General features: G+C 26.6%; 2 protein-coding genes across 2 annotated transcripts; both read left to right on the top strand.

Annotated features, from left to right (window-relative positions):
- The first annotated feature begins 297 nt into the window (after positions 1 to 297).
- On the top strand, positions 298 to 3,826 carry LOC115707262 (uncharacterized). The gene is made up of 5 exons (XM_030635174.2): positions 298 to 1,185; positions 1,842 to 1,894; positions 2,400 to 2,566; positions 2,654 to 2,805; positions 3,106 to 3,826. Exons 1-5 carry the CDS (start codon positions 408 to 410, stop codon positions 3,516 to 3,518), a joined length of 1,563 nt encoding a protein of 520 aa, XP_030491034.2. The 5' UTR covers positions 298 to 407; the 3' UTR covers positions 3,519 to 3,826.
- Positions 3,827 to 18,363: 14,537 nt separating this feature from the next.
- On the top strand, positions 18,364 to 22,489 carry LOC115707271 (protein NDL2). Its single transcript, XM_030635185.2, has 11 exons — positions 18,364 to 18,682; positions 19,631 to 19,730; positions 20,246 to 20,343; positions 20,482 to 20,570; positions 20,768 to 20,828; positions 20,948 to 21,034; positions 21,115 to 21,192; positions 21,285 to 21,341; positions 21,540 to 21,595; positions 21,704 to 21,839; positions 21,918 to 22,489. Exons 1-11 carry the CDS (start codon positions 18,623 to 18,625, stop codon positions 22,140 to 22,142), a joined length of 1,047 nt encoding a protein of 348 aa, XP_030491045.1. The 5' UTR covers positions 18,364 to 18,622; the 3' UTR covers positions 22,143 to 22,489.
- The last annotated feature ends 3,520 nt before the right edge of the window (positions 22,490 to 26,009 follow it).

Raw genomic sequence — 26,009 nt, forward strand, 5'->3', positions numbered from 1 at the left:
ATGACTTTTAAATAATCTATTTATTTATTTTCTATATTATTTAAATTAAATTATAATTTATGTGACATTTTTAAATAAGTAAACGAATCCGTTAAAATAAAGACTAACAGATTTACAAGAAACGTGCTTTCAGGAGTATTACCGCTATTTCTCGAGGTTAAAGACTAATTTGTATTAAAGTGAATTTTTTAGGAAATTTTGCCACAAATTTTTCATATAGGGGTTATAATGCAAATATCCTATTGTAATTTTCATTTTATTTTTAAAAAACAAAAAGAAAACTAATTTAATTAAATTATCAAAATTCAAAAATAGGAAAAGACTTTGAGTTCCCTCCTTCTTTTTCTTCTTCTTCTTCCGTTAAACTAGGGTTTCAAATTTTTCTTCTGAAACTATTAATTACAACTATGAACCAAACCCTCTCAAAGCCCTACCATCTCCCAAACCCTAACCCTAACCCTCCAAACCCACACGACCCCTATCTCTCCATCCTCCAAGACTCCATACACCGCTTCATCGCCGATTACCAAAACTCCGTCACCGACTTCTCCAATTTCTCTTCCATTTTCTCCCGACTACTTCACACCATTCCCGATCCTCCACTCGAAATCATCTGGTTCTACTCTGCCGTCACATTTCGTACCTCCAAATTCACAGTTCCCGTCGTCAAGGACTTGTTCCAGCTCCTCGTTTCCTGCTCGGCCTCGTGTAGTGGACCGAAGAGAATTGCTCTGCTCGCTCCGGTGGCTTATGAGTTGTGTAATTTAGCTTTTGGAGCTGAGGTGGATGAGGAAGAAGATGAGGTTCAGAGCTTGTTAGAAGGGCTTATAAGCTATATTAGCATTTCTTGTAGCGGAAGCTATGATCATGATGATGGCGGTGATGGTTTGAGTTCGTGTTTTTTGGATGTGGTTCGTGTTTGGGTTGTGGATAGAGTTGGGGTTGGTGGCGGTGGAGATGAATTGTTGAAAGTGTTTTTCCCTATTGTTAGTGATGAAGCTCGAAATGGGATGAAGAAGATGATGGGAATTGGGTATTTAGCTGGGGTTGTCATGTGGGAATCTTTCTTGCTAAATCTTTGCTTCAAATTTCGTGTTCTTCAAACCTCGAGAGTGGAATTGGAGAAGGAGGTCCGTAGTTGGGTGGCTCAAACAGTCACTGGGTTTCGATGTTTTCCCTTTTATGGTGAGTTTGACTTCTAACTTTCTTTAAATTTTGAAATATTTAGTTCTTTTTTTTGATGGAAATTGAAATATTTAGTTCTTACTGGAGTGTTTTCGTAAAAAAATAAATAAAAATCAGGCCGTTAAAAATACTCTAAACTATTGACATCCTTAGATTTAAGGATTTGTTCAATTTAAGTAAAGAAAGTTTAACATTGATATAAGTTTAGGGGCATATGAATTGCTACATATCAAAGTTCGAAGAGCATAATTCGGTAGATATTAAAATTTAGGGAGCATGATTTAGTACATGACAATCACCGAATTAGTAAAATTGAATGAAAATAGACAAAAAATTTTAAATCTAATAAATCTCAATAATTTAAGGGGAATTTTTAACGGAGTTCAGGAAGCATGATACATATCAAAATTTAAAGAGCGAAAATCATAATTAGCTAAAGATTTATTAGCAAAATAATCATGTTTGTTTGCACAAGCAGCCTAAAATTACACTATGCTACCATAACAAGATCATTATGATCGTTTTGCGACTATAAATTTACACTGTCAATGTGGTTATTTTGCTAATTTATCATTTTCATGTTTGTTAATTTGACGAATTTCACTTATTACTTGATCAAATTGTGTTGCTTTTGATTATCTGATGTGTATTATCAGAGACTCTGTTTAGGACGTTGCTGGAACCAGTTTTGCCTGTCTCTAACCTGTTGGTGAGTCTTCAAACCAGTTGGGATTTAAACCCCAGTACTCATACTCTCAACTTGAGCTAGTCTCGAGTAACATATGTAAATTAATGTCATACAGTGTTGCATAGCTAAACAACAAAAGTAATAATCTGAACTTGTTGAGTCCTGTTATAGAGGGCAGGCGAATCTTGGAGCTTAGGATCTGGTTGGTTTGTTCATGTTAAGATAACTTATACATGCATTTATCTCGTCCGACAGTTCCAACTAGCATTCTAAACTAGTAGTAGCTATGCCATTGTTGCTACAAATTTACAATCATATATTATGGTGTTGAATTGTTGATAGAGCCTGGAAGTCACTCTTTTTGGTTGGTCCTGTAGATGCATGTTATAAGCTGATAATAAGACTACACGCTAGAAACGTCTCTTTGCTATACAAATACAATTGCCAGGTCACCAAGAAAGCTTGATGCATCGATGTGATATTTTTAGCAAATATTCGGCTGAATTTAGTATTTTTCTACATGCAGAAGTTTAAAGACCAATGTCTTTTACAAGAAATTCTGTATGACTCTGTGATAGTGGTAAACTATTCATTTCTCAAACCTCAAATAGGGATACAGTTACCAAGTGAACGACTGAAAAGTCTTGCTATAACATGGTTACTTGTTGCTGACAACGCTATGAGGTTTGTTAGGTACGAACAAGAAATGGTTGTTTTTGCTGTGATTAAATGGGTTACATTAGAGTATTTTCATTTGACAGTTCTACTTGTTGTCCACAGGAACAATGATGACCAGAGCAAAGTCATTTCTTATTTAAATGCCTTCACTGAATCTTGCCTTGCCTCTCATTTGATCAAGTGGCTTACAAATCAGATTGGCACCGAGGGAAGAAACTTCAGACCAAACATTTCAACTCCGGTGGCACTTATAAGTGAGTTCTCTTGTATCTTTTATATTCTTGTCAACTTAGTAGTTAAGTTTTGTACCCATTTGGCTGTGATTCTCAACATGGCATTGTTGTTACTTATAAAGTGGAGCAGAGAAAATACTAGAACACCTTTCTCTTCTGGGAAATATGGCATATTGAACTATACATGCATTCTGGACAAATTGAAGAGCAGCTAACTAGAGATGAGTTGTCCTGTTTTGTAAAAAAATTATGCCCTGGTCTGGTGGAACCTTTATGACATTGTTTCTCACTGAACTAATCACAAATTGATATCATCCTCAGAGTGGATGCTACTTGTTGAAGAGCAAGGAGTAAGAGTGTTTGATTGTGAGATTTCCAAGCTTCAAGCCAAAGGAGTTATATGCAAGTCAAGAGTTGAGTATGTGCTTCCAGAAACTAAACCAGATGAGAAAAAACTCGATAGCAATGATCTTGTGATGGTTGATTCTGTGGACAATGTATCATCTATGGCTCTTAACGGCATTATAGACACAGTTGCATTTGACGGGACAAGAAAACGCAAAGGAACAGTGGACGAGACAGGAATACAGGTTAAGTTTCTCAAGTATCAATTTCATGAGAATTCTGCGAAGAAAGAGTTTCCTTTTTTCGGTAGTGATGGTAGTTTGAGCAGTGAGAGTGAAGTAGACAATCCAGATTCCGATAGCGCCATGGAAGAAGATATGCAGCAATGAGAGAGCTTTGACATGTTAGCGATGCATTCAAGGTATGCGCTCTTAGCTTTTGACTTCTGTAACTTCTATTATCCTTGAAACTTCAGGAATGTATTTAGGTGTATAAATAAACATATCTCCATCATAGATGGATGGATGATTCCATATTAGATTGGAGTAATTAGATGAAAAGTATCAGAATATAGTTTGTGTGCATTAGTTTGGTACATCTTAACCTTTCATTTCCACCAACTTCATTGTATTATCAAGTAAATTGACTTTGATTCTAGAGACCATGGCAGAGAAAAATCCATTTTGAGTATTATGGCTTATTTGCACGGTATTGTATATGTTCTAAATGCTATGAGTAATTTTAGTGATATGATAATTCTCAGAATTCAATTAACTAGTTGTTTTTGCTATTTGTATTATTGATATATTGATTTTTAGATGGATTACTAAGAATCTTGAGATGGATTTGAATCAAGATTGATATTTTAAAATAGCTATATTTTGAAGGTGAAATGTTATATTTATAAGAACAATTTAAAGTTACATTTTTTTTTCTTGGTTTTTACTATTTGGTTATTAAAACTTAATCATTTATTAATTACTTTTTAAGTTTTTTTAGCCTAATATTATGTCATTTTGCTATTGTTGATGTTATCATTGTTGTTACAATTTTGTACTGCAACCACAATTTTTTCTTTGTTATTTCTTGCATTTTCATTATGTTACCATTTTGTTAATTTGTAATCTTTAATTTTTTTTTTCACTCTTTACCATTATTGTCATTTTGTATTATTTTTTGTTTGTCAATTAAGTTAATATGATGTAATAGTAGTAACCCAAGTTAACATTAATAAGTTTTAGTGTCATAATTTAAAGTTTTGATATTTTAAGAGAGTCTATCAAAATCTCAACCTATTTTAGTTGATTCTAGCTTATTTTTTTTTTTTTTAAAAAAAAAAAATAGATGGTGATGTTTGGATATTAAAATGTATTATTTTGTACACTTTTTTTATTATTTGTAATAATATGGTATAATTCTTCATATGTATTTCACATTCAAAAATATTGAGTTTTGGGCCTAATATTAAACAATAGAAGCCCATCATTCCAAATTTTACAATTTGGCATTTTTGGAAAAAATAATTAAATTAATAATTATATTAGCAAAGTCAAGTTATTATATGACCTTTTGAGATTTTTTCTTTTTTTTAAAAAAAATTGAAGGGGTTAAAAAATGATTAATGTTGAGAGAAAATAAGAGAGTAAATTTGGTTTTGTAATAAGTAATAAAATGTGAATGAAAAATATATGAATTGGTAGGTAAATAAATCTTAGGTGGTTTGCATAAATGAGAACTTATGTATTAGTTGTCTTTCCCAATCCCAACTACGTCCATAAATACACTGAAAAATAAAATAAAAATTTAGTTAGGACTTAGGACCATAATAAATTAAAAAAAATTAAAAAAGGCATATGTTGACACATGGCACTTGAGAATGATGGTGATGGTCATAATAGGTAGATAGAGAGAGAGTGTGAGTGAATATTAAATCAAATTTTAAAATTTATGATAAATTATAAATTTTTAGATTATTTTGGATAGTTTACCGTGTTGAAAATAAGATTTAAACAGTCACTTATTATATGTATAAAAAAAATGAGCGTACAACAGAATATGTAATTCTTATTTTTTGTATTGTAAACAATTTAGAATTTTTTTAAAATTTATAAGTGATTTTAAGTAAATATAACATACACGATTATGAAAAAAAAAATTGAATTAAAAAATTTTCTTGTATGTCGAACGAAACAAATAAAAATTTACCAAAATATTCTTTTAAAAGGTGCAGTGTAGTGTAGACTTACCTAATATTAACATGAATATGATGTCAAATTTCTTTTTTTACTTTACAATTTATTTATTTAATTTTAATTTAAAAATGTGACGAGAATTTTGTGAGGACAAACCAATCTCACCGACACTTAAATTTATTTTGGATTTTGTAATGTGTACCAAACCTCAATCCAACAAAATTATACACACGTTGTACAAACACTCACTAATAATATCATATCAATACCCCTTTTTTTATTTTTATTTTATTTTATTCACACAAAATCCACTAAAGCTTATTTATTATGTATATCTTTTTGTTGGCCCCAATAGTTTTTTTTTGTTCTAAGTAAGATTGTATTTATAAAAACAAAATTTTAAAATTATATGTGAGTAACTATATTAGAAAATTAGAACAATTTAAAATATCACAAACAGAGCTTGCAAGGCTAATTAAGATTTTTGTTCATTGAACTTTTAAGTTGTTGAAATTTTTTTTGAATTATTGAGATTTTTGAATTTAAGGATTTTTTTCTAATTTTAGTAAAGAAAATCTAACATGGGTTAAAGTTAAGGGGTTTCATTTAGTACATGTCGAAATTCAAAAGATGTGATAAGAAGCATAATTTAGTACATGGACAATCACAGAATGAGTAAATTAAATACTACTGGACAAATGTCTTTAAATCTAACAATCTCTATAATTCAGAGAGAATTTTTAATGCCTAAAAAAGTTTAGGGATATAATTTGATACATGTAAAAGTTTAATGGGCAAAAATTCTAATTAGTTAAAAAAAAATATGTACAATGTAAATAACTATTCTAATTTTTTTTTTTGAAAATAAGTAGAATCACTTGTATAACTACATCATATGAAAAAAATTGAATTATTTTCCAAGTACTAGAAATAGAGACATTCTTACCAATATGGACAAAAATAATAATACTACCCCTACTATAATATATGTATATATATATATATATATTTCTAAGTACATTCACATTGGTTGTATATGAATTATAAAACTTTATTATTTAGTAAAATGTGAAAACAATATGTATATTGATTATCTCCTATTTATAATGTACTGAAATCATTAATTGAGGTTAGGCCTACCATTACTAATTGGATATTTTATATGTTTTTTTTTTTAAGAAAAAAATAAATAAAGTAGATGAGTTTATTGTGTGTCGGTCATTCTCTTCAAAAGTATGTATATAATATATATAAATAAACAAAAGTGTATTTAAGAAATTGTAGATCTCAAAGTAATATCAAATTTCACATTTTTATGGTTTCTATAAATCTAAGCTAATCAATGCCCAATATCTCTATATTTATTTATGTATAATAATTTATTAATTAATTATAATAAAGTAAATTATTTTATATATTATTTTTATTTTTTTTAAAAAAAATTATAGTTTGAGTTGTTTTAGTAATTTTTATGTAAGTTATTATATGAATTTTGATTGTGATTTAAGTTATTTTGTTAGTTGCTAAATAGATTTTCTTAAAAATAAATATAAAAAAATTGTTTCAAAATATATAAAAAAAAACTGTTTTATATAATTTCTTCTATTTTTTTAACATAAATATTACTATCCTCACATTGAAATATAAATTAATTAACTAAAAAGGTTACCTTGTTGTTGGGAACCTTAGGAACATTTATTAGTATGATGTGTTATATGTGGTGGGATCTACAAAATATGTTTCTTTTTGATTGGTAAAGTTATTCATAGATAAAAAGCCTTAATCTAATCTAATAATCATTAATGTATATACTTTTTTAATTAATAATTGGTCAAAGATGCCAATATTTAAATCTTTATACAAAGAGTAGCACATTAATTAAGGGCAACATTTGGATCCAAAATATCAGGTTATATTTATATATAAATAAGGATTATTATCCGATTGATGGGAACTTTTAAAAAATATTTATATTTAAATATTAATTTTAAACATATTAAATTTTAAAAATAAAATTTTACTTTAATAATGGATAATAAAAGAAAATTAGAGTTTTTTTTCTTCTTAATTTTATTATTTAATCAAAAAATTTCTTCCTTTTTATACTGTATCAAAAATATGTATTTAACAGTTATTTTATTTTTCTCTCTACCTTAAACTTAACATTTTTTGAGTATTGCTATTAAACAATAGTATTGTCTAGCACCTTTGAGATGTGTCGTCTTGCGATTGACTAGCGATACTCTCTAAAAATTATTATATTAAATTATATGAGACCGAATACTTAGTTGGACCACTAACGATATTGACACGTAAGAAAATGTTAAAGACCACTAATGCCTTTTAACACTTTTCCATTTTTTTATACATATCTTGGTCCAATAAAACAACCTCAACTATATAATGCAAAAATTAAGATTTTTTTAATTAAATAGCAAAATTAAGTATAGAAACTCAAATTTTCTTAATAAAACCCATTATGCATTGAGTTTTTTTTTTTTTTTTTTTTTTTTTTTTACACTTTAAAATAATTTTTTTTAATATTTTCATAAAATTCTTCATAGAAACCCTCATAACAAATAACAAAGCATCTAAATCGTAATCAAAATCTACATAACAACCTACATAAAAACTACCAGAGCAACTCAAATCATAAGTTTGAAAAAAAAAATTAAAAAATAATCTATAAAATAATTTTCATATATAATTAGCAATTTTACTATAACATTATGATTAAAAGGAATAATTTTTTTTATTAGGGGTTTTTTTATTTTTACACTTCAAAATAATTTTTTTTTTTTTGTATTTTTACAGAATTCTACATAGAAACCCTATTGCAACTAGCGTTGCAACTTAAATTGCAACAAAAAATCGTATGGAAACCCCTATTGCAACTAGCCCTGCAACCACTTTAGAAACCCAAACCGTAAATTTAAAAACAAAAAAGTTAAAAAAATAATATACAGAGTAATTTTCTTTTTTATTATACATAGTAAGTTTTTTATATTTGATTTGCTTAAGATTTATTTTCCTTTTCTCTAAAATTAGTTTTTTATATTTTTTATTTTCCTTTTCCATATATTTGATTTATTTTCCATATTTTTTATTTTTTATTTATTTTTTATTGGGTGACTATTCAATGGTTACATTTTTATTGTAACCATATGGTTACATTTTTTTTTAACCTGTAATAGCAGGTTACTAATAGGTAGACTTTCCTTTTTTAGATTTAATTAATTAATTAACTATTTTCTTAAAATAATTAATTAAATAGTAGACATTCCTTTTTTAGAATTATTTAATTATAATTAACTATTTTCTTAAAATAATTAATTAAATATTTAACAAGACCTCTTTTAGCAATTAATATTTATATTTAAATCCTTATTTGAATTATTTTAATAATTAAGCCATTTAATTATAATATTTACAATAAAATTTATTTTTTTACAAAGATTAAACTTCTTTTGACACAAATTAAAATTCTCTTCTTATAATAAATTTTCAAATGATTAATTATTTTTAAATGATATTTAATTATTTTGTAACAATTATATGAACTAAGTATGAGGCCTCAAGCTAATCAATCGATAGCAAGCGCAACCATTTTTTTTCTAAAAAACCTTCAACTTATTTCATTTTTTACTTTTTAAATATTTAAATAAAAAAATTAAATAATTAAGTGTAATAATTTAAAATTAAGATTACAAGTATAATAAAATTTAAATTATGAAATTATATGTATATAATTTTAAATTATAAAAAGTTTTGTTATAAAATTTTAAATAATTTAAGTATAAAAAAATAAATTGCTAAAAGATCCTTATATAGTAATAAATTGCAAAAAATTAATTAATAATTATAATTAATTTAATTTTAAAATATAATTAATCTTAATTAAAGTTTTATAAGGAAATAAATGATTAGGTCACTTTCAGGTTACAAGTTATTTATTATTTATTTTTATTTAATTTCCAAATTAATCACAACCATTTAATAGTAATCCAATGGCTTAAAAAAAATGTAACCATGATGGTTACAATAAAAATGTAACCATTGAAACCTCTTCCATATATATATATATATTTTTTGTTTTGTTTTAACATGTTGATATTATTGGTGTAGAGAATCTTGTTAATTTGATCTTCACTAAAAAATATTCATATTCATTTGTAAGATTAATTATAAATCATAGAGTTTAATTTTATTTTTTAAGGATCATAGTGTTTAATTTGAGAGTGTATTAATCATTACTCTAATTTATTACGAAAATATACAAATATTTATCACATAGATATTGTAATGAAAGTATATATAATCTATCTTAGTAGATTCTTGAATAGAAAAAAAAAAATCAAATAATTAAGTCACTACTCAATTATTATCTTTTAAAGATAAAACTTTTAAAATAATAAACATATAATTTTTGTTAATTGATATCCTATGTTAAATTTGTACTAATTATTCTAATTAACTCACAATATTGTTATGACACATTTATTAAACTGTAATTGAAATAGAATAATCAATGGAAGAAATCAATCGAGTTAAAATATAAAATAATCGGAAATAATATTTTATTTTGTTGTTTACTAAACTGACCGGAAAAGAAATCAGAATCATTTTATTTTGTTTACATAATGAGGATAGGTAATCGAAAAGAGTTAATTTGATTAAATTGCCATTGTTAGAATATGTAATTATTTTTTATTTATATATTTTTGAAGGGCATATTTGTCTTTTTTTATTTTTAATTAATAAAAACATAATTAATATAAAGTAAATTAAGGAAAGGAAAATGTATTCCTTATGAAAATGGGAGAGAACCTTTCCCTTTATTTTCTCCTTAATTTGTGTGGGTCTACTAATTTCTCCAATTTCAAAATTTAGTAAACAAATGAATGAGAATCAACCCCATACAATTAATTCCTATTCCCCTATAGATATAAGGGCAATTGTAATAGTACAACTTAGATTTAATGTTAAATCAATACCAAAAAAATACTATTTTAATACTATTTTTTTTAACAATTACCATCACAATACTATAAATTATACTAAAAAAAAATATTTTTTATTATTTTTATATGTAAATATAAATAATACACATACCAATTAAGAAAATTTAATTATTATTTAAATATTAGAAAAAAAAACAAAACAATTTTAGTGTGATTTACAAGATACTATATGTAATAATTTTTAGTGTTCGGTTGGATAAATTTTAATAAAAAACAATATTAAATTTAAAATTTTAAATTAATTACACAATATTATATATCTTCTTTAATATATATGAAAAAAATATATCTATACATTACCTTATATAAAGAATTAATTTAATTTATTTGCTATATATAAAATAGAAAAGAATGGTGGTAAGATTTCGTAAAAGAAGGGATTAATGTTGGTTGAAAACTCTTTATCCAAACTCTCTTTATTATTAAAGAAAATAATAATAATAAATATTTTTTTAAGAAAAAATTTTAATTTTGGGTTTAGATTAATTGTGGTTGGGTGAATGGTAACGACACATACCAACTTCCATTCAAACCTGCCACGTGGCATTATTCATGCACCTCATTGGACCCCACTCACTCCCTCCTATCTCCCCAATCATATTTCATCAATTTATCTATTTACAAAATTAAGATATATCTATTGGGTGACTATTCAATGGTTACATTTTTATTGTAACCATATGGTTACATTTTTTTTTAACCTGTAATAGCAGGTTACTAATAGGTAGACTTTCCTTTTTTAGATTTAATTAATTAATTAACTATTTTCTTAAAATAATTAATTAAATAGTAGACATTCCTTTTTTAGAATTATTTAATTATAATTAACTATTTTCTTAAAATAATTAATTAAATATTTAACAAGACCTCTTTTAGCAATTAATATTTATATTTAAATCCTTATTTGAATTATTTTAATAATTAAGCCATTTAATTATAATATTTACAATAAAATTTATTTTTTTACAAAGATTAAACTTCTTTTGACACAAATTAAAATTCTCTTCTTATAATAAATTTTCAAATGATTAATTATTTTTAAATGATATTTAATTATTTTGTAACAATTATATGAACTAAGTATGAGGCCTCAAGCTAATCAATCGATAGCAAGCGCAACCATTTTTTTTCTAAAAAACCTTCAACTTATTTCATTTTTTACTTTTTAAATATTTAAATAAAAAAATTAAATAATTAAGTGTAATAATTTAAAATTAAGATTACAAGTATAATAAAATTTAAATTATGAAATTATATGTATATAATTTTAAATTATAAAAAGTTTTGTTATAAAATTTTAAATAATTTAAGTATAAAAAAATAAATTGCTAAAAGATCCTTATATAGTAATAAATTGCAAAAAATTAATTAATAATTATAATTAATTTAATTTTAAAATATAATTAATCTTAATTAAAGTTTTATAAGGAAATAAATGATTAGGTCACTTTCAGGTTACAAGTTATTTATTATTTATTTTTATTTAATTTCCAAATTAATCACAACCATTTAATAGTAATCCAATGGCTTAAAAAAAATGTAACCATGATGGTTACAATAAAAATGTAACCATTGAAACCTCTTCCTATATCTATTCTATATAAAGTCTGCCTATATAACTGAAATTCTTGGTTTATGAGAAATTAATGGGTAATTTTTTATTTTTATTTAATAAAATAATAAAATATTCTCTTATATATAATAAAATAATAATAAAACAAATCCCATTAATATTTGAACTGATATTTGATGCTAAATATTCTAGAATCACAAAAAAAATGTCTGAGATGGCCAACACAGATCCCGCGGGTATCGACGGAGTACGGATGACCTGGAATGCATGGCCACGAACCAAGGTTGAAGCAAACAAGTGTGTGATTTCACTCGAGGCTTTCATCTAGATGTAATATATGATGCAATAAATTATGAGGAAGCAGATCTCTAATATTAATTTCCGCCTCATTACGGTATGATCTCTAATATTATTGTCGTATTCTGGTGTCCGCACCCATAGAGTATGGAACCTTGGACCGAATGGTGAACTCTCCCTGGCTATTCTCTAAAGTATCTCTCTCTCTCATCAATTCTTAATACATATCTGAGTTTGAGTTTGATTATTTATTGTTTTCCAAGAGCTTTTAAGTTGTAAAAGTGTAATATAAAGTGACAAATTTAAGTTGCATGAGATATTTTTGTGTGAAATTTAAGTGTGTAAAATAAATGTATGCTATGTTACTCTTTAGCAGTAAGAAGCAACTTTTGATAATGACATTTTAATAAAATAATAAAAAAGATTATGACATTTCTGTATTAAAAGTTTGGAATTTTTTCCCCTCTTGAATTAAGAAAATAAGCCAAATATGGCTAAATGGACAAATTAACATCTAGGAAATCATGATTATAGAAAATAAAATTAACAAATATGGCTATTGGGATTGTTGAATGAAATTCGTGTGGATCTTTTTGAGCTCAAGATGTTTCTTTATATTTTATATATTCTCCTTGTATTAATATTAAGGGTAAGGACAATGTTAGCAATTAATAAAAGTTATATTAAGTTATTTGATTTATATATCACCACTTTCATTATTATAAATCAATATGTGTAGTACTTTTTTTTAGAGGGCTAAATTTATTAATTTTAATTAATTAAACAAATTCTTTATCATAGTGGTAGCTTATTTCTGGGTCAATTACTTTGAGTATTATTGATTCATTTGTGCCTTATTTTTTACAGAAGATTTCAGCTTAGTTATTATATTTAAAAATTACCATTAATGTTTGAGTTTCATTGTTTCTTTTTTTAAGTGACCTATCATCTAAAATAGCTGGCACAAATATAATCAGAGAGGCAAGCAAGTTTGAGATTGTTGTTGGAGATGATAGACACCTTGTGGAGGTCATGTGTTGTACTAAATTATATATTCAAAATAATAAAGTAGAAATAAGAAAAGTATCTTAACACATAAGTTCTTTCTCTAATACAGAATTGGTAGATTGGTTCAAGTGGTTGGATCACTTAAAAAAAATGTTACAATTATTCTATTGATAAAATTTTCAATTATTATTTGCTACCATTTATCCTAGATAATATTGAAGACAAGAATTTTGAAGCCCTTCTTTTTCTCGAATTCTGTATGCCCTGGTTCAATTTTGAAATTTTTTTAATTATATGATGCAAGGTTTGTTAGAGGCTTGTCAGGATCTTCGTCCATGTATTTCCAAGTCTCAAAATTGTCTGAAGAATCTTTTTATAGCTTTTGATTTGGCTATTAGAACTACCATTGAAAGGAGATACGAAGAACTAAATATTGTTGGACCTGAGGTAATTACTGTTAATTTGGTTGATGCATGATTTATATTTTGCACTAAAAATATATCTTCTCAACTATATTTTATTTATGTATTCTGCAGAAAATAATGTACTTTATCAGTATGATTTTAGAAAACTTGGCACTCTCATTAGATGATAAGGGGATTTAATATACTGTTTGAAGGTAAATAGTCAAACGTGAAGAAAGTTTCTCGATTTAGAATGTATATATTTAATTGTGTATCATATATTGTATTATAATCTCACTTAATATTTAATAATAGTTTTTCTTCAATTATTATTTTTTTTTAATTTTTTTTTAATTATTAATTGTATCACTTTTAAATAAAGTAGAAAATACTTAGCATAAAATTTAAAATTTAGTATACGTGCCTCGCACGTAACTTTTTACTAGTATATATATATATATTAAATTCTCTTAATTTATTATTTAAGAGTTAATTTAGAATATCTCATTGTATTGTATTGTATTTTATTGGATTATACATTATATTTTTATATAATACTATGTTAAACTTTAATTTATATTAAAAAATTATATATTGAAGTGCTCATAAAAGTTAACACCACATATAGTTTTACATAAAAATATTACATAAAATACAATTTAATATAATATTATACAATACAATATGGTATAATACGACATACCAAACGAACCCTAAGTATTATTGATGGTAAAATTCTTAATATTTAAGTTTAATTTTTTACGGTAATAGTACCTAAATTATATTTCTAGAATTTGTGTAGGCACAGAGTCAAGTCATTATACATATGTTATTTTTTTTATTGATATATTTAAATTAATTTTTAAATAAAAATTAAAATTTAATGACGTGGACCAACCAAAGACTGTCACGTGGACTTGACACTTTATGGTCAGATACTTATAAAAATTTTAGAAATATAACTTAAGTATTATTACCGTAAAAAATTAAACTTAGGTATTAATGTACAACTGCGAGTTAGACTTAAGTATTTGCGTCATAAATTACTCTTTATACATTTAGGTGGCGTTTAATAACACTTTTTTAATCAGTTTTTTGTTTTTAAAATTAGAAAAGTGAAAATATTTTTTAAAAACATGTTCTATAAAACTATTTTTGCTTTTCAATTTTTTAATTGAGAATCAAAATTTTAAAAACAAAAAAAATCACTTTCAATATTTTCTTAAACAGTTTTTTTTTCTTAATCAATATTTTGGACTCCAACACGACCCGGGCCCAAATCCTCTCCCACAGCCCTTGTGCTGAACCCGACCTCTGACTCGGATCCGAATTTGACCCCGTACCTAGACCCGACTTAAATAAAATTAAAAAAATAAAAATAAAAATAAACTTTACAGAACACACTTTTGTTTTCTGTTTTTAAAATTGAAAAACAAAAGTGGTTGCAGAACGCATTTTTGTTTTTCAAAAACAAAAAATTTTACTTTCATTTTGTGATTAAAAAATTAGAAAACAAAAATGTTACCAAACGTCACCATCTATTTATTTGTTTTTGTGAAAAAACTGTTTTACTTTTTTTTTGCAAATTTGAGGTGCTAGTTAGATATCATCGTTATATACCAATTGAATTACCACTGTATTGGTATTTAAATGCGATATTTATGTGACACCTCAAATTTACAAAGAAAATAACTAATTTAAGAGAGTTCTGCCACTAAAATAAAAAAAAAAAACAAAAAGATTAAATGTATAAAAATTAAAACAAAAAAGAATTTTATTGCTAATTACCTTTTATTTAATTTATATTAAATTGCTAAGATTTTCCACGTAGTGATAATATGTATTTAAGGAGTTTTTTAAAATTAAATAAAAATAAATCACCTCCTATTACATAATTTTATATTTATATTCAGGGCCTTTGGGACTAATTAGGTCTTAAGTAGCAACAAAATTATTAGGTATTTTTTAAAAGAAAATGTGATATATTTAAAAATTATTAAAAATTATGTGATTTTTTTTTTATTTTTATTTTTAGACCCTTAAACTCGGTGGGCCCTAAATCAGCTCTTAGCATGCTTTAGCTCAAGCCTGATCATGTTTATATTATATATGGAATAATGCTAGAGATGTACAAAATTTTACATAATAACTTGTAACTAATTTTAATATCCAAGTAAAAATAATGATCTATCACTCTAAAATTACTTAAATTATTATGTAAAGTAGATGACCAAGATGTTAATGTGTTGCTTCGAAATTATTCTTTAACATTTTTTATATCAACAAATATCTTCTTTACATGTTTTTCTTGTCAAGAATATGATATTGTATTAAATATATTTAGAATAAAGTTACACGCGGGAGGAAGAACTTCTTTAAAAAAAACTCATCGTCTAACCAAAAAATATACTAAGCCAATCTATTAGCCTTAAAATTCTCATTTATAAATTTAATATTTTCAAAAACTTAATTATGATAAGATATTGTAAAAAACAAATAGATTAAATAATTATAAATGTAATCAATTAAAATCAAGTGTTTATTATATCTACTAACTATACACTATTCATTCAAAAGTTACTAAGAGAGAATCTAAAAACAACCTCAACACAAAGTCTAATAAATTGAACCGAAATTTAATTTTACTAATAAAATATACATGTTGAGAACCGAAATATCTTCTGTAAATAAAACACGTAAACGACTCAGAAAGATGAAGTAAAATGTAAAACAAAAAACAAAAAAAATTAAAGATATACTTTGAGGAAAAAGTAGGACAATTTCAATGGCATATATATAGGAGACATACCTAGTAAAATAGGATTAGCAAATCTACTAATTATGAAGAGATATTTAATGATGAAGCATATTCAATAATTTATGGATATTTTCTTTAGTAGTGAGATTTCAAATAGTGTGAATCAAGTTGCATTGTATGCCCCTACACATAACAAAAAAATTATTGGAGTGATGAATATGATCTATAAAGCCAATAAAATCAATTATAAAAGAAAAAAAGAATGAGAGTCATACAATAATACAATAAAATATATTTTTTATTTATATATATTTAATTTAATATAAATATTGGTCAATTCCATAATTATTTGTTGTTGTTTCATGCATTTTACACACACTTTTAGACTTTTGGCACTAAATATCATAATAATAAAAAAAATTACAAAAGCTTTGGAAATGTTGTGTGCCAATGATTAATTATTGAATGAGAAAAAATGTGTGTACATAACTAAATAAAACACTATTTAAAAAATTAATTAGTAAAAAAAAAATTGCATGAAATGAAGCAATTTATATATTTTTTATTAAAATAATACAAAAATAATAAACTTTTCAATGACATATTAATATCGTAATAATTTGACATTATTTTCATTTAATAATAATAAATGTTTTTTTTTTCTTTGATATTATTTCAAATAATAATTTATTACTAATTATCTTATGTCAAATGCCGTGCATGTAACATGTTTGTGGTAAAAATATTTAATTTTAACTTTCAATTGTAAATAAATATTTAAGTTTAATTTTTTACGGTAATGATATTTTTAAAATTTCCATATGTACCCGCTTATAGTGTCAAGTTATAATCTACATGCTATTTTCTTATTGGTATATTTAAATTAATTTTTAAATAAAAAATAAAAATATAATGACTGAACTAATTAAGGATTGTGATGTGACAATTTATTTAACACTTAAGTACTACAGAAATTTTAAAATTATAATAGAAGTATTATTATCATCAAAAATTAAATTTAAATATTCATTTACAACTAAAAGTTAAATTATTCTTTTATTTATTATTGATATAATAATAATTACACATCACTCAAATTTCAAGTTACCAAGTACTTAGTTGATTTTTTTTAAAAAAAATTCGAGTACTTAATAATTTCGATATAAAAACTAAGTACTTTTAGTCTTTATTATTATTATTATTATTATTATTATTATTGTTTTTTCTCTTGCTTAAATTGACCTTTTTATATATAGTTTGCCTCTTTTCACTTAATATGGGTAAATAAATAGTTAAAAACTTATGACCACACGATAATCATAATTATTAATAGAAAATTACCAATTTCAAACATATTTCTACTAATAATAATATCTTACATTCTTCTCAATATTTGTTTTTTGTTAAAAAAAAACCTTACATTTTCTATTGTTAAAAAAATACTAATTATACAAATTATTATATATTTTTTATGTGAACTATTTTTTATTTAATATTTTTCATCATCATTTATATATAAATAAAACATGTACATAAAAAAAAAATACTTTTTTTTTTTGAAACACATAAAAAAAATACTTACATCGCATAAATTCACTAAAATATATTATTTAAAATTATTGGCCATGAAAAAAAATATTTATCAAGTTTACTAAATAAAATTTAAAGTTTCTTTTAAATTATTAAAAATACAATAATTCTATTTTTTTGAAAAGGGTAAAATTAAATTACAAGATCAAGAAAATAGATTCTTAAAAATAAATTAAAAGACAACAAAATAAATAAATAAATAAAACAAAGGCGTCAACGTTGAAAAAAAGAGGGGACAAAAAAAAGAAGGGCAAAATGGTAAAATAACAAAAACAAAAGAAAAACAGAAGAAAGTGTCGGTCTGGTCTAGTCATCTAACTATGGTTAAATAATTAACCACAGTCTATGGTTAAGAACCCTGTTTATAGGGTTACCTCGTGAGCCTCTGAACGACCCTGAGCGTCGGTGACTCGGTTAAAACTCGCCCGAGTCAAAACCGAGTCAATTATTTTATATTTTTCAAAAAAAAAAAAAAAAAAGAGAGGGAGACGAAGAAGAAGATATATAAATATAAATATAAATATTTATATATACATGTATGCGAACCAGAGAGAGTTAGAGAGAGAAACCAATCCAAATTTAGAGAAAGAGAGAGAGAGAGAGACAGAGAACCAAAGCTTACGTATAGAGGAAGATAATATAGTGAGAAAATGGCGGATTCGAGTGATTCGGTTTCCGTTGATATGGATGGAGTTTCTCTCGCCGGAAAGGTATTATTATTATTATTGTCTACATTTTCTTTCAGCTTTCTTGATTTTCTTTCAGCTTAGTGTTAATGGCGGACGCAGCGGAAGCTTTTTTCAGTTTGCGTATTTTGATTTTTTTTTTTCTGTTTGATTCTGAAATTTCTAATATTGCATTGGTTATGATTCTTTGAGTGTAAATGAGCAATGTTAATGGAAGAACCTTTTAGCTTAGTTTTAATGGCGGAGGTGGAAGCTTTTTTGATTAGCGTTTTTGAAGAAATTATTTGTTTTGTGCACTTGAAATTCCCAATATTGCATTGGTTTTGATTCTTTGAGGTTAGGAAAACTTTTACGTTGAATACTTCACCTAATATATGTATATATATGTGTGTGTATAGATGTGAATGTATTTTTTTTTTTTTTTGAATGAAATGTGAATGTATTGTGTGTAATGTTTTGTATATATATTTATGTATAGATATAGATATTATTCTTTTGAAGGGAATTTTAGAGTGTGCTATGAATAAGTTTTCACGACCATGAATTTCTCATCTGGAATTTTCAGATAATGGCATTTTCTTCTCATTTATTTGTTTTGTTCTTTCTCTTTGATCGGTTTCTTTAGCTAGTAATTGCTATTTTTTTATCGGAATATAAAGTTCCGGAGTTTAAAGAACCAAATTAATCTGATATAGTTGTATGAACGAGTTGGGTATTGTTCTCTCTTCTAATTTCCATTACATATTTGGGTATATATGTTGCGTGTATGCATTTATATACATCAGTGTTTTCTCCTCTCTGTGTTAAAGATCGTATACATTTAAAGGAAAAAAAGACATATTTTTATTTGATATGGTTTAACCAGATTGTTTATTTTGTCATGGCTTGTATTTATTACCTAATTATTGAATATATAAAGTGTTACTTTCCTGAATTGTTTTCTAAATCAGTTTACGGTTTATCTTTATGCAGGAGCATCTTATAAAAACTTGTCATGGTGTTGTGTCGGTTACTGTGATTGGAGACCAGGATAAACCTGCTCTTGTTACTTATCCAGATTTAGCTTTAAATTGTAAGTTTCTTCTTTTGGGCAATATATTTAGTTTGTCATACTTGCCAATGCTTTACAGCTATAAAATGATGTAATTGGATGATGTGGGTAGCGACAATTGATTCATTTTACTTATCATTATCCACAAAATTTCAATTTTGACACAATTTCCGGATTTTGCGAAACCAGTCATTAGTTTTTTAAGCTTGTAAATTTGACCAAAATTCATAGTCATAATACGGAAATTACTGATGAAAAGCTGATTTATTTAAGAGTTGAGATCTTTAAAGTTTGTTTATGGTAAATCATATATTCAATTTGAAGAAGCTGTACCAGTCAGTACCATCATATTCATATATAATGGGGTTCTTAAACTTTCTCCCATATATATTATCAGCGTGTCATATTCATATATAATGGGGTTCTTAAACTTTCTCCCATATATATTATCAGCGTGTTTAGGGAAAATATTTTGCTCGTTTCTTAGTGACTTTACTAGCTCTAATTCAACTGTTTTTCTTATTCACTTTGATCAGATGTTTCCTGCTTCCAAGGATTATTCTTTTGTCCAGAAGCATGTTCTTTGCTGCTCCATAATTTTTGCATATATCATATTAGTCCTCCCGGCCATGAGGTTTGTCACTCAATAACTTGACTGAGTTCTTTTCTTTTTTGTTTACATATATGCTCTGCTCTTATATTATTATGTCTTCTTCTTAAGTTGTAATTCACATCGTTTCTTATCTCGTACTTTGTTCAAGAATTATTTCAGTTGGGAGCTGAAACAATTAGTTCTGATGATCCTCTGCTTTCTGCTGATGACTTAGTAGATCAGATAGCCGATGTTCTTAATTATTTTGGGTAAGGGATTCTTTCTATTCTTCAATGTATGTTTTTATAATTTATACAACAAGAGCCAGAAGGAGACCCTCATAGTGATTTAAGACTTAAAAATTTAAGTTTTGAAAATATTGTTTCTCTGATGATTTGTTAACATAATTATCTTTTGAAATATTACAATTATTAAATTAAGAAAATGAATCTCATTCTCTTTATAGACTTGGAGCTGTGATGTGTATGGGTGTTACAGCTGGAGCTTACATCATCACCCTATTTGCTGTGAGTGATTTTCCTTTTCATACAAAGCAATAAGCTTTTTCAAGTAGCCATCAAATCATTATTTTTGACTTTTAGGAAAGTTTTTTTTAATCTTATTTTAATAAAATTCCTTGCTACAGTTGAAATACAGACATAGAGTCCTAGGCTTGATTCTCATATCTCCATTATGCAAAGCACCCTCTTGGACAGAATGGTTACTAAATAAGGTTTGTTCTTTTGGTGGACTTGTTCAATTTTTGTGGATATTAAAAGCTCTCTCGTCTTTACATAAATTCATATTTTTCAGGTAATGTCAAATTTACTTTACTTCTATGGCATGTGTGGAATGGTAAAGGAGTTATTGCTCAAGCGGTATTTTAGCAAGGTTGGTCTTCTATTATCAATATATGTACCTTTATATATATCCGAAATCGAATCAGATCAAGAAATGTTTGGATTTTAAATTTCTGATGGCAGGACATTCGTGGTTGTGCTCAAGTGCCAGGGTCGGATGTTGTTCAGGCTTGCAGAAGAGTAAGCCTTCTAGCTTTGTTAGTTGCACTAATGGTATGTTTGGTTGGAAGAAATGGAAATACAAGAATAGGAATGGAATAGCCTTTTCATTCATTATGAAATTAGATTCTATTCTATTACCTCTAACCAAACACGGCCTAAAGGTGTCAAATTATCTGATGTGAACAAATTTTCTAATCTTTTTTTGGTTCCTAACAGTCGCTCGAGGAGAGGCAAAGTTTAAACGTTTGGCGTTTACTTGAAGCAATTAACGGGTAAAACTTGTTTCCATTTTTCTCCAAATCTCTTTAACAATCAAAATTCTTGATAGTATTGGCCAGTCACTATTAGTTTTGAGCTTATTTTTCTCTACAAATTTGCAGGAGACCCGACATTACAGATGGCCTGCGAAAACTACAATGTCGTTCGCTAATCTTCGTTGGTGACAACTCTCCATTCCATGCTGAGGCGCTTTACATGACATCGAAGCTAGACAGACGGTATAGCGCGTTGGTTGAGGTACGTAAAGTAAACCTCAGCTTTCTCTGCTGTAACCGAAGCTATGATCATGTCATAATTTAACTGTTTTTCCAACAGGTTCAGTCTTGCGGGTCGATGGTGACAGAGGAGCAGCCTCATGCCATGATGATACCGTTGGAGTATTTCTTGATGGGGTATGGCTTGTATAAAGTTTCTTCTCAGTTGAATGTCAGCCCGAGAAGCCCGTTGAGCCCGTTGTGTATTTCTCCAGAGCTTCTTTCCCCAGAAAGCATGGGATTGAAGCTGAAACCGATCAAAACTCGGATTTCGCTTCATGTTTGATGATGATGATGGAAGTTGGCGAGCTCGGTTTTTTTTGTAATCTGTAAGTTGTTAAGAGCTTTGTATATGCTGATTTGTTAAGAATGATTATTTAGGGAGTTTGTAGATATGAAAGAGAGTGAGAGAGAGAGAGAGAGGAAAATACAAGGAGGGAGAAAAGAAAGGAAAGGTGTTAGGAAGAAAAAACAAAACAAAGCTAAATATTTTAATTCTTTCATTTGTAACCATATATATATGAAAAATGCTAGGTGAGAGAGGAGAGCTTTGTTTGTAAAAATCCTTGGATGGAAGGAACTATAATAATATAACAATGACAAAGTAAAGAATAAAGAATAATAATAACAAAAGAATGTGTACACATTCTTATAATTATATTATATTATATTTTATTATTATTCACTGTGTTTTGAAATCAATTGGTGAAAGAAAAATATTAAGGGGTACTCTATCTTGTGGTGCCAAGTATTAATATCGATTCTCATATATTTTAATTTAATAAATAATATAAAAATTTAATAACCACTCTTAACGTAACACATCAGTGGTGTTGAGCACCATAAAAATTATATAAGTTTCTTAAATTCGCAAAACTTAGTACCTTTTGGGAAAAATAAAGAAGATTGTTTGATTTGTCATCAGCTCTTAATTCTTTTTACCATGCCAATCCCAAGAAGTAGATATGAAGTCGGCATCGCGGCTTTCACGAGTTTAACATAATGCATCTTTAAGCTTGTTGGGCCTAAATCGTAACACTTACACTCCTGTCAAAATATCATTTTTGTGGGTTTGGGAGCAAGTGGAGATATGTGTTATACTAAATTTAAAACAAAAAAATTGGAACGAATTACCGAAAGAAGATTCTAGCAGAATTGCGGATTATGTCGCTTTCTTTAAGATATTTTGCGGTTCTGCCCAAAATGTGCACGACAGTCTAGCAACCACGGCATTCTCAGGATAAAACAACCTCTGTATACGATATGTTCTGCACTGAATGATATCGCTTGATTACACCCTAAATTATTATTTTGGGAAAAATCGTAAAGAAGAAGAGAATTGTTTTTGTTGTTGAAACGATGTATTCTTCCGTTGTTCTGATACGACTTATATAAATAAGTTGGATCATGGTAGAAAAAAGCAGATCATTGATTGATTATTTTTTATTATTTCATTTAACGTTAAAAATAATTAATTAACAAATAAATTAAAAATATTTATTTAATTAATTAAATAATTTTTCTTTTAAAAAATAATTGACACCTCACCCGCCCGCCAGCCTAACCCAGATGGCAATGACACGAGTGTGTGGTGGTAGAGTGTGTGAGTTTTCAACCATGCGCACAAAATTAGGTACCCTTTGGAGCCCCAACCCTCTATATACGCTATGTTCTGCACCGAACGATATCGTTCAATTACAGCCTAAATTATTACTCTGAGAAAAATCATAAGGAAGAAGAGAATTGTTTTTGTTGTTGAAACGATGTATTTTTCCGCTATTTTGATACAAACTTATATAGAGAAGTCGATCCAATATTAAACGATAAGAAAACGGTAATATAATCGTGGAAAAGTTAGATCATGGTAGAGAAAAACAGATCATTGACTGATTGCTTTTTACTAATTCATTTAACGTTAAAATAATTAATTAACAAATAAATAAAAAATATTTATTTATTTAATTAAATAATTTTTCTTTAAAAAAATAAGTGACACCTCATTCGCCCGCCTAACTCGGTCAGACGGCGACGCGCACGTGTGTGGTGGTCCAGTGTGTGAGTTCTTACCACCCATGCACACAAAATTGGGTACCTCTTGGGGTCCAAACACAAGTGCTAAACTTGTACATTATATACACTTTTAATGAAGTGTTTCTCACCCATATAAGACTCCATTCACTCACATACTTCACTTTTAACTTTTATGAAATTTCACACAGCTCCAAAAGTATGAGGTTCCTACTTACTCCTTTCACGGGTGGTAATATATGGGTTTGAGCTCATTGCCTATTCTTGGGTTAACAACAATAATTTTTAATCTTTGATAAATGGATAGTAAAAGTTAATGAGTATTGATTTTATTGTTTTTTTTTTTTTGAATAAAATTAGGAAATTTATTAATGAATAAACTCATTCAAGAGAAAAGGTACATTAATAATGAATTAGAAAATTTTGTTTATTGATATCTATTTTTTCCATAAATAGATATATAAAATAATATAACTTTATTGATATAGTCTTAGTAAGGGATGGTGACTTTAAAAAGGTTATGAAGTGGAGTGCTATAATTCAGTTGTTAGAGCACCTCCAAGGAGGCAGCAAAAAATCAAAAATGGAGTAGTTAATGCTCCAAGGAGGCACCATCATCCACTGCAAAATGCATTTATATCTACAGTGCACGGCTTATATGCCGTGCACTGTAGCCACTGCATATATATATATATTTTTTTTTTTAGTTTTTTTAATAATTTAATTAATATTTATATATATTTATATTATTATATTTGTAAAATTAAGAATTATTTTTTGGGAAATTTTTTAATACACATTTTTAAAAGTGATGTACGAATCTACTCCTATTTATTTCGGCACCCGAGAAACTTTTTTAGTCTATTTTTTTTATATAGTAGTGTATATTATAATTATTTAAGACATCCTGTAAAATTTAAAAAAATTTAGAAAAATTTAATAAGCCGAAAATAGAGCACTTCTTTAAAAGTGGTGCACTGATTTACTCCTACCTGTTTCGGCATTTGGGAGACTCGTTTAGTCTTTTTTTTTTATGGTCGTGTACATTATAGTTATTTAAAACATCTTGCAAAATTTTAAAAAATTTAAAAAAATTTAACATGCCGAAAATAAAATTCAAACTTTCTGTTGCGTGACTCTTTTATTTAGAAGAATACATTGTAAAAGCACCTTATAATATTTATTTTTGTGTAAATTTAAATGTGAATATCATAAATTATTTTTTTCTTTTAATTATAATTTAAGTAAAAATTTATTATATTTTTTTATATTAAACAATAAAAATAATTTTTAAAATTGAACACATATTAAAATTAAAATTAAACACACTAAAACATCATATTCTTATTAATCAATAGTACACATATTTTATATTACACAACAGAACATTATAAAATTAAAGCACACTCAATAATACATAACAATTGTGGTAATTTTTGTTAATTAATATGATATTATTTTTTTAATTTATTAAAAAATTAATATAATAATAAGGAATATTTTTTTTAGTGTAATTTTTGGTGTTGTGGTTGGAGTAGAAATAATTTTTGACACCAAATTTGGTGATAGTGTAACACCAAATTTGGTGTCTCTTTGGAGATGCTCTTACTAGCCAAAGGGTAATCCCTTTGGCTAGTTCTAATAATTTTTAGTGGGGTTCTAGTTGCTTAGTTCTTGTTGTTTGGTAGATTTTGGTCAATTTGATAATTTTCTAATTTCAATGAGCTAGGAGCGGTGTTTGAAGATGTTATAGCTTTATTGTCTAAATTTCCGGGGGCAGTTTTGTCCTATGTGGCTCGCTTTGGATATTTAGCGGCCCATGGTTTGGCAAAGCATGCTCTGCGGTTAGACGATGAGCTATCCTGGTTCGAGGAGGTTTTAGCGCCGGTGGCGGACGTCTGCGTCGTAAATTCATAAGTGATTCTAATCACTTTGTCAAATAAAAAAAAATAGCCGTTTCAAAAAAAAAAAAAAATCAATTAATACGATTTATCCTAATGTGATTTTTTTTTTCACAAAAACAAATTAACATGATTTTGTTGTAATGTATTTACTATTTGTAGTTAATTTTTGCAGATATCATCTACCATAAAAGTAAATTATTACTTCAATCTTTCCTATTCCA

Source organism: Cannabis sativa, chromosome X (genome assembly GCF_029168945.1).
Source record: "Cannabis sativa cultivar Pink pepper isolate KNU-18-1 chromosome X, ASM2916894v1, whole genome shotgun sequence".
NCBI classification, from domain to species: domain Eukaryota; kingdom Viridiplantae; phylum Streptophyta; class Magnoliopsida; order Rosales; family Cannabaceae; genus Cannabis; species Cannabis sativa.

Bases quoted from the DNA above. Each gene is read 5' to 3' on its own strand.
- LOC115707262 (XM_030635174.2), top strand. From the start codon at position 408: ATGAACCAAACCCTCTCAAAGCCCTACCATCTCCCAAACCCTAACCCT. The intron at 1,895-2,399 runs GTGAGTCTTCAA...TTCTACATGCAG, and splicing joins TGCCTGTCTCTAACCTGTTG to AAGTTTAAAGACCAATGTCT. The intron at 2,567-2,653 runs GTACGAACAAGA...TGTTGTCCACAG, and splicing joins AACGCTATGAGGTTTGTTAG to GAACAATGATGACCAGAGCA.
- LOC115707271 (XM_030635185.2), top strand. From the start codon at position 18,623: ATGGCGGATTCGAGTGATTCGGTTTCCGTTGATATGGATGGAGTTTCT. The intron at 20,571-20,767 runs GTAAGGGATTCT...TTCTCTTTATAG, and splicing joins GATGTTCTTAATTATTTTGG to ACTTGGAGCTGTGATGTGTA. The intron at 21,193-21,284 runs GTTGGTCTTCTA...TTCTGATGGCAG, and splicing joins TCAAGCGGTATTTTAGCAAG to GACATTCGTGGTTGTGCTCA.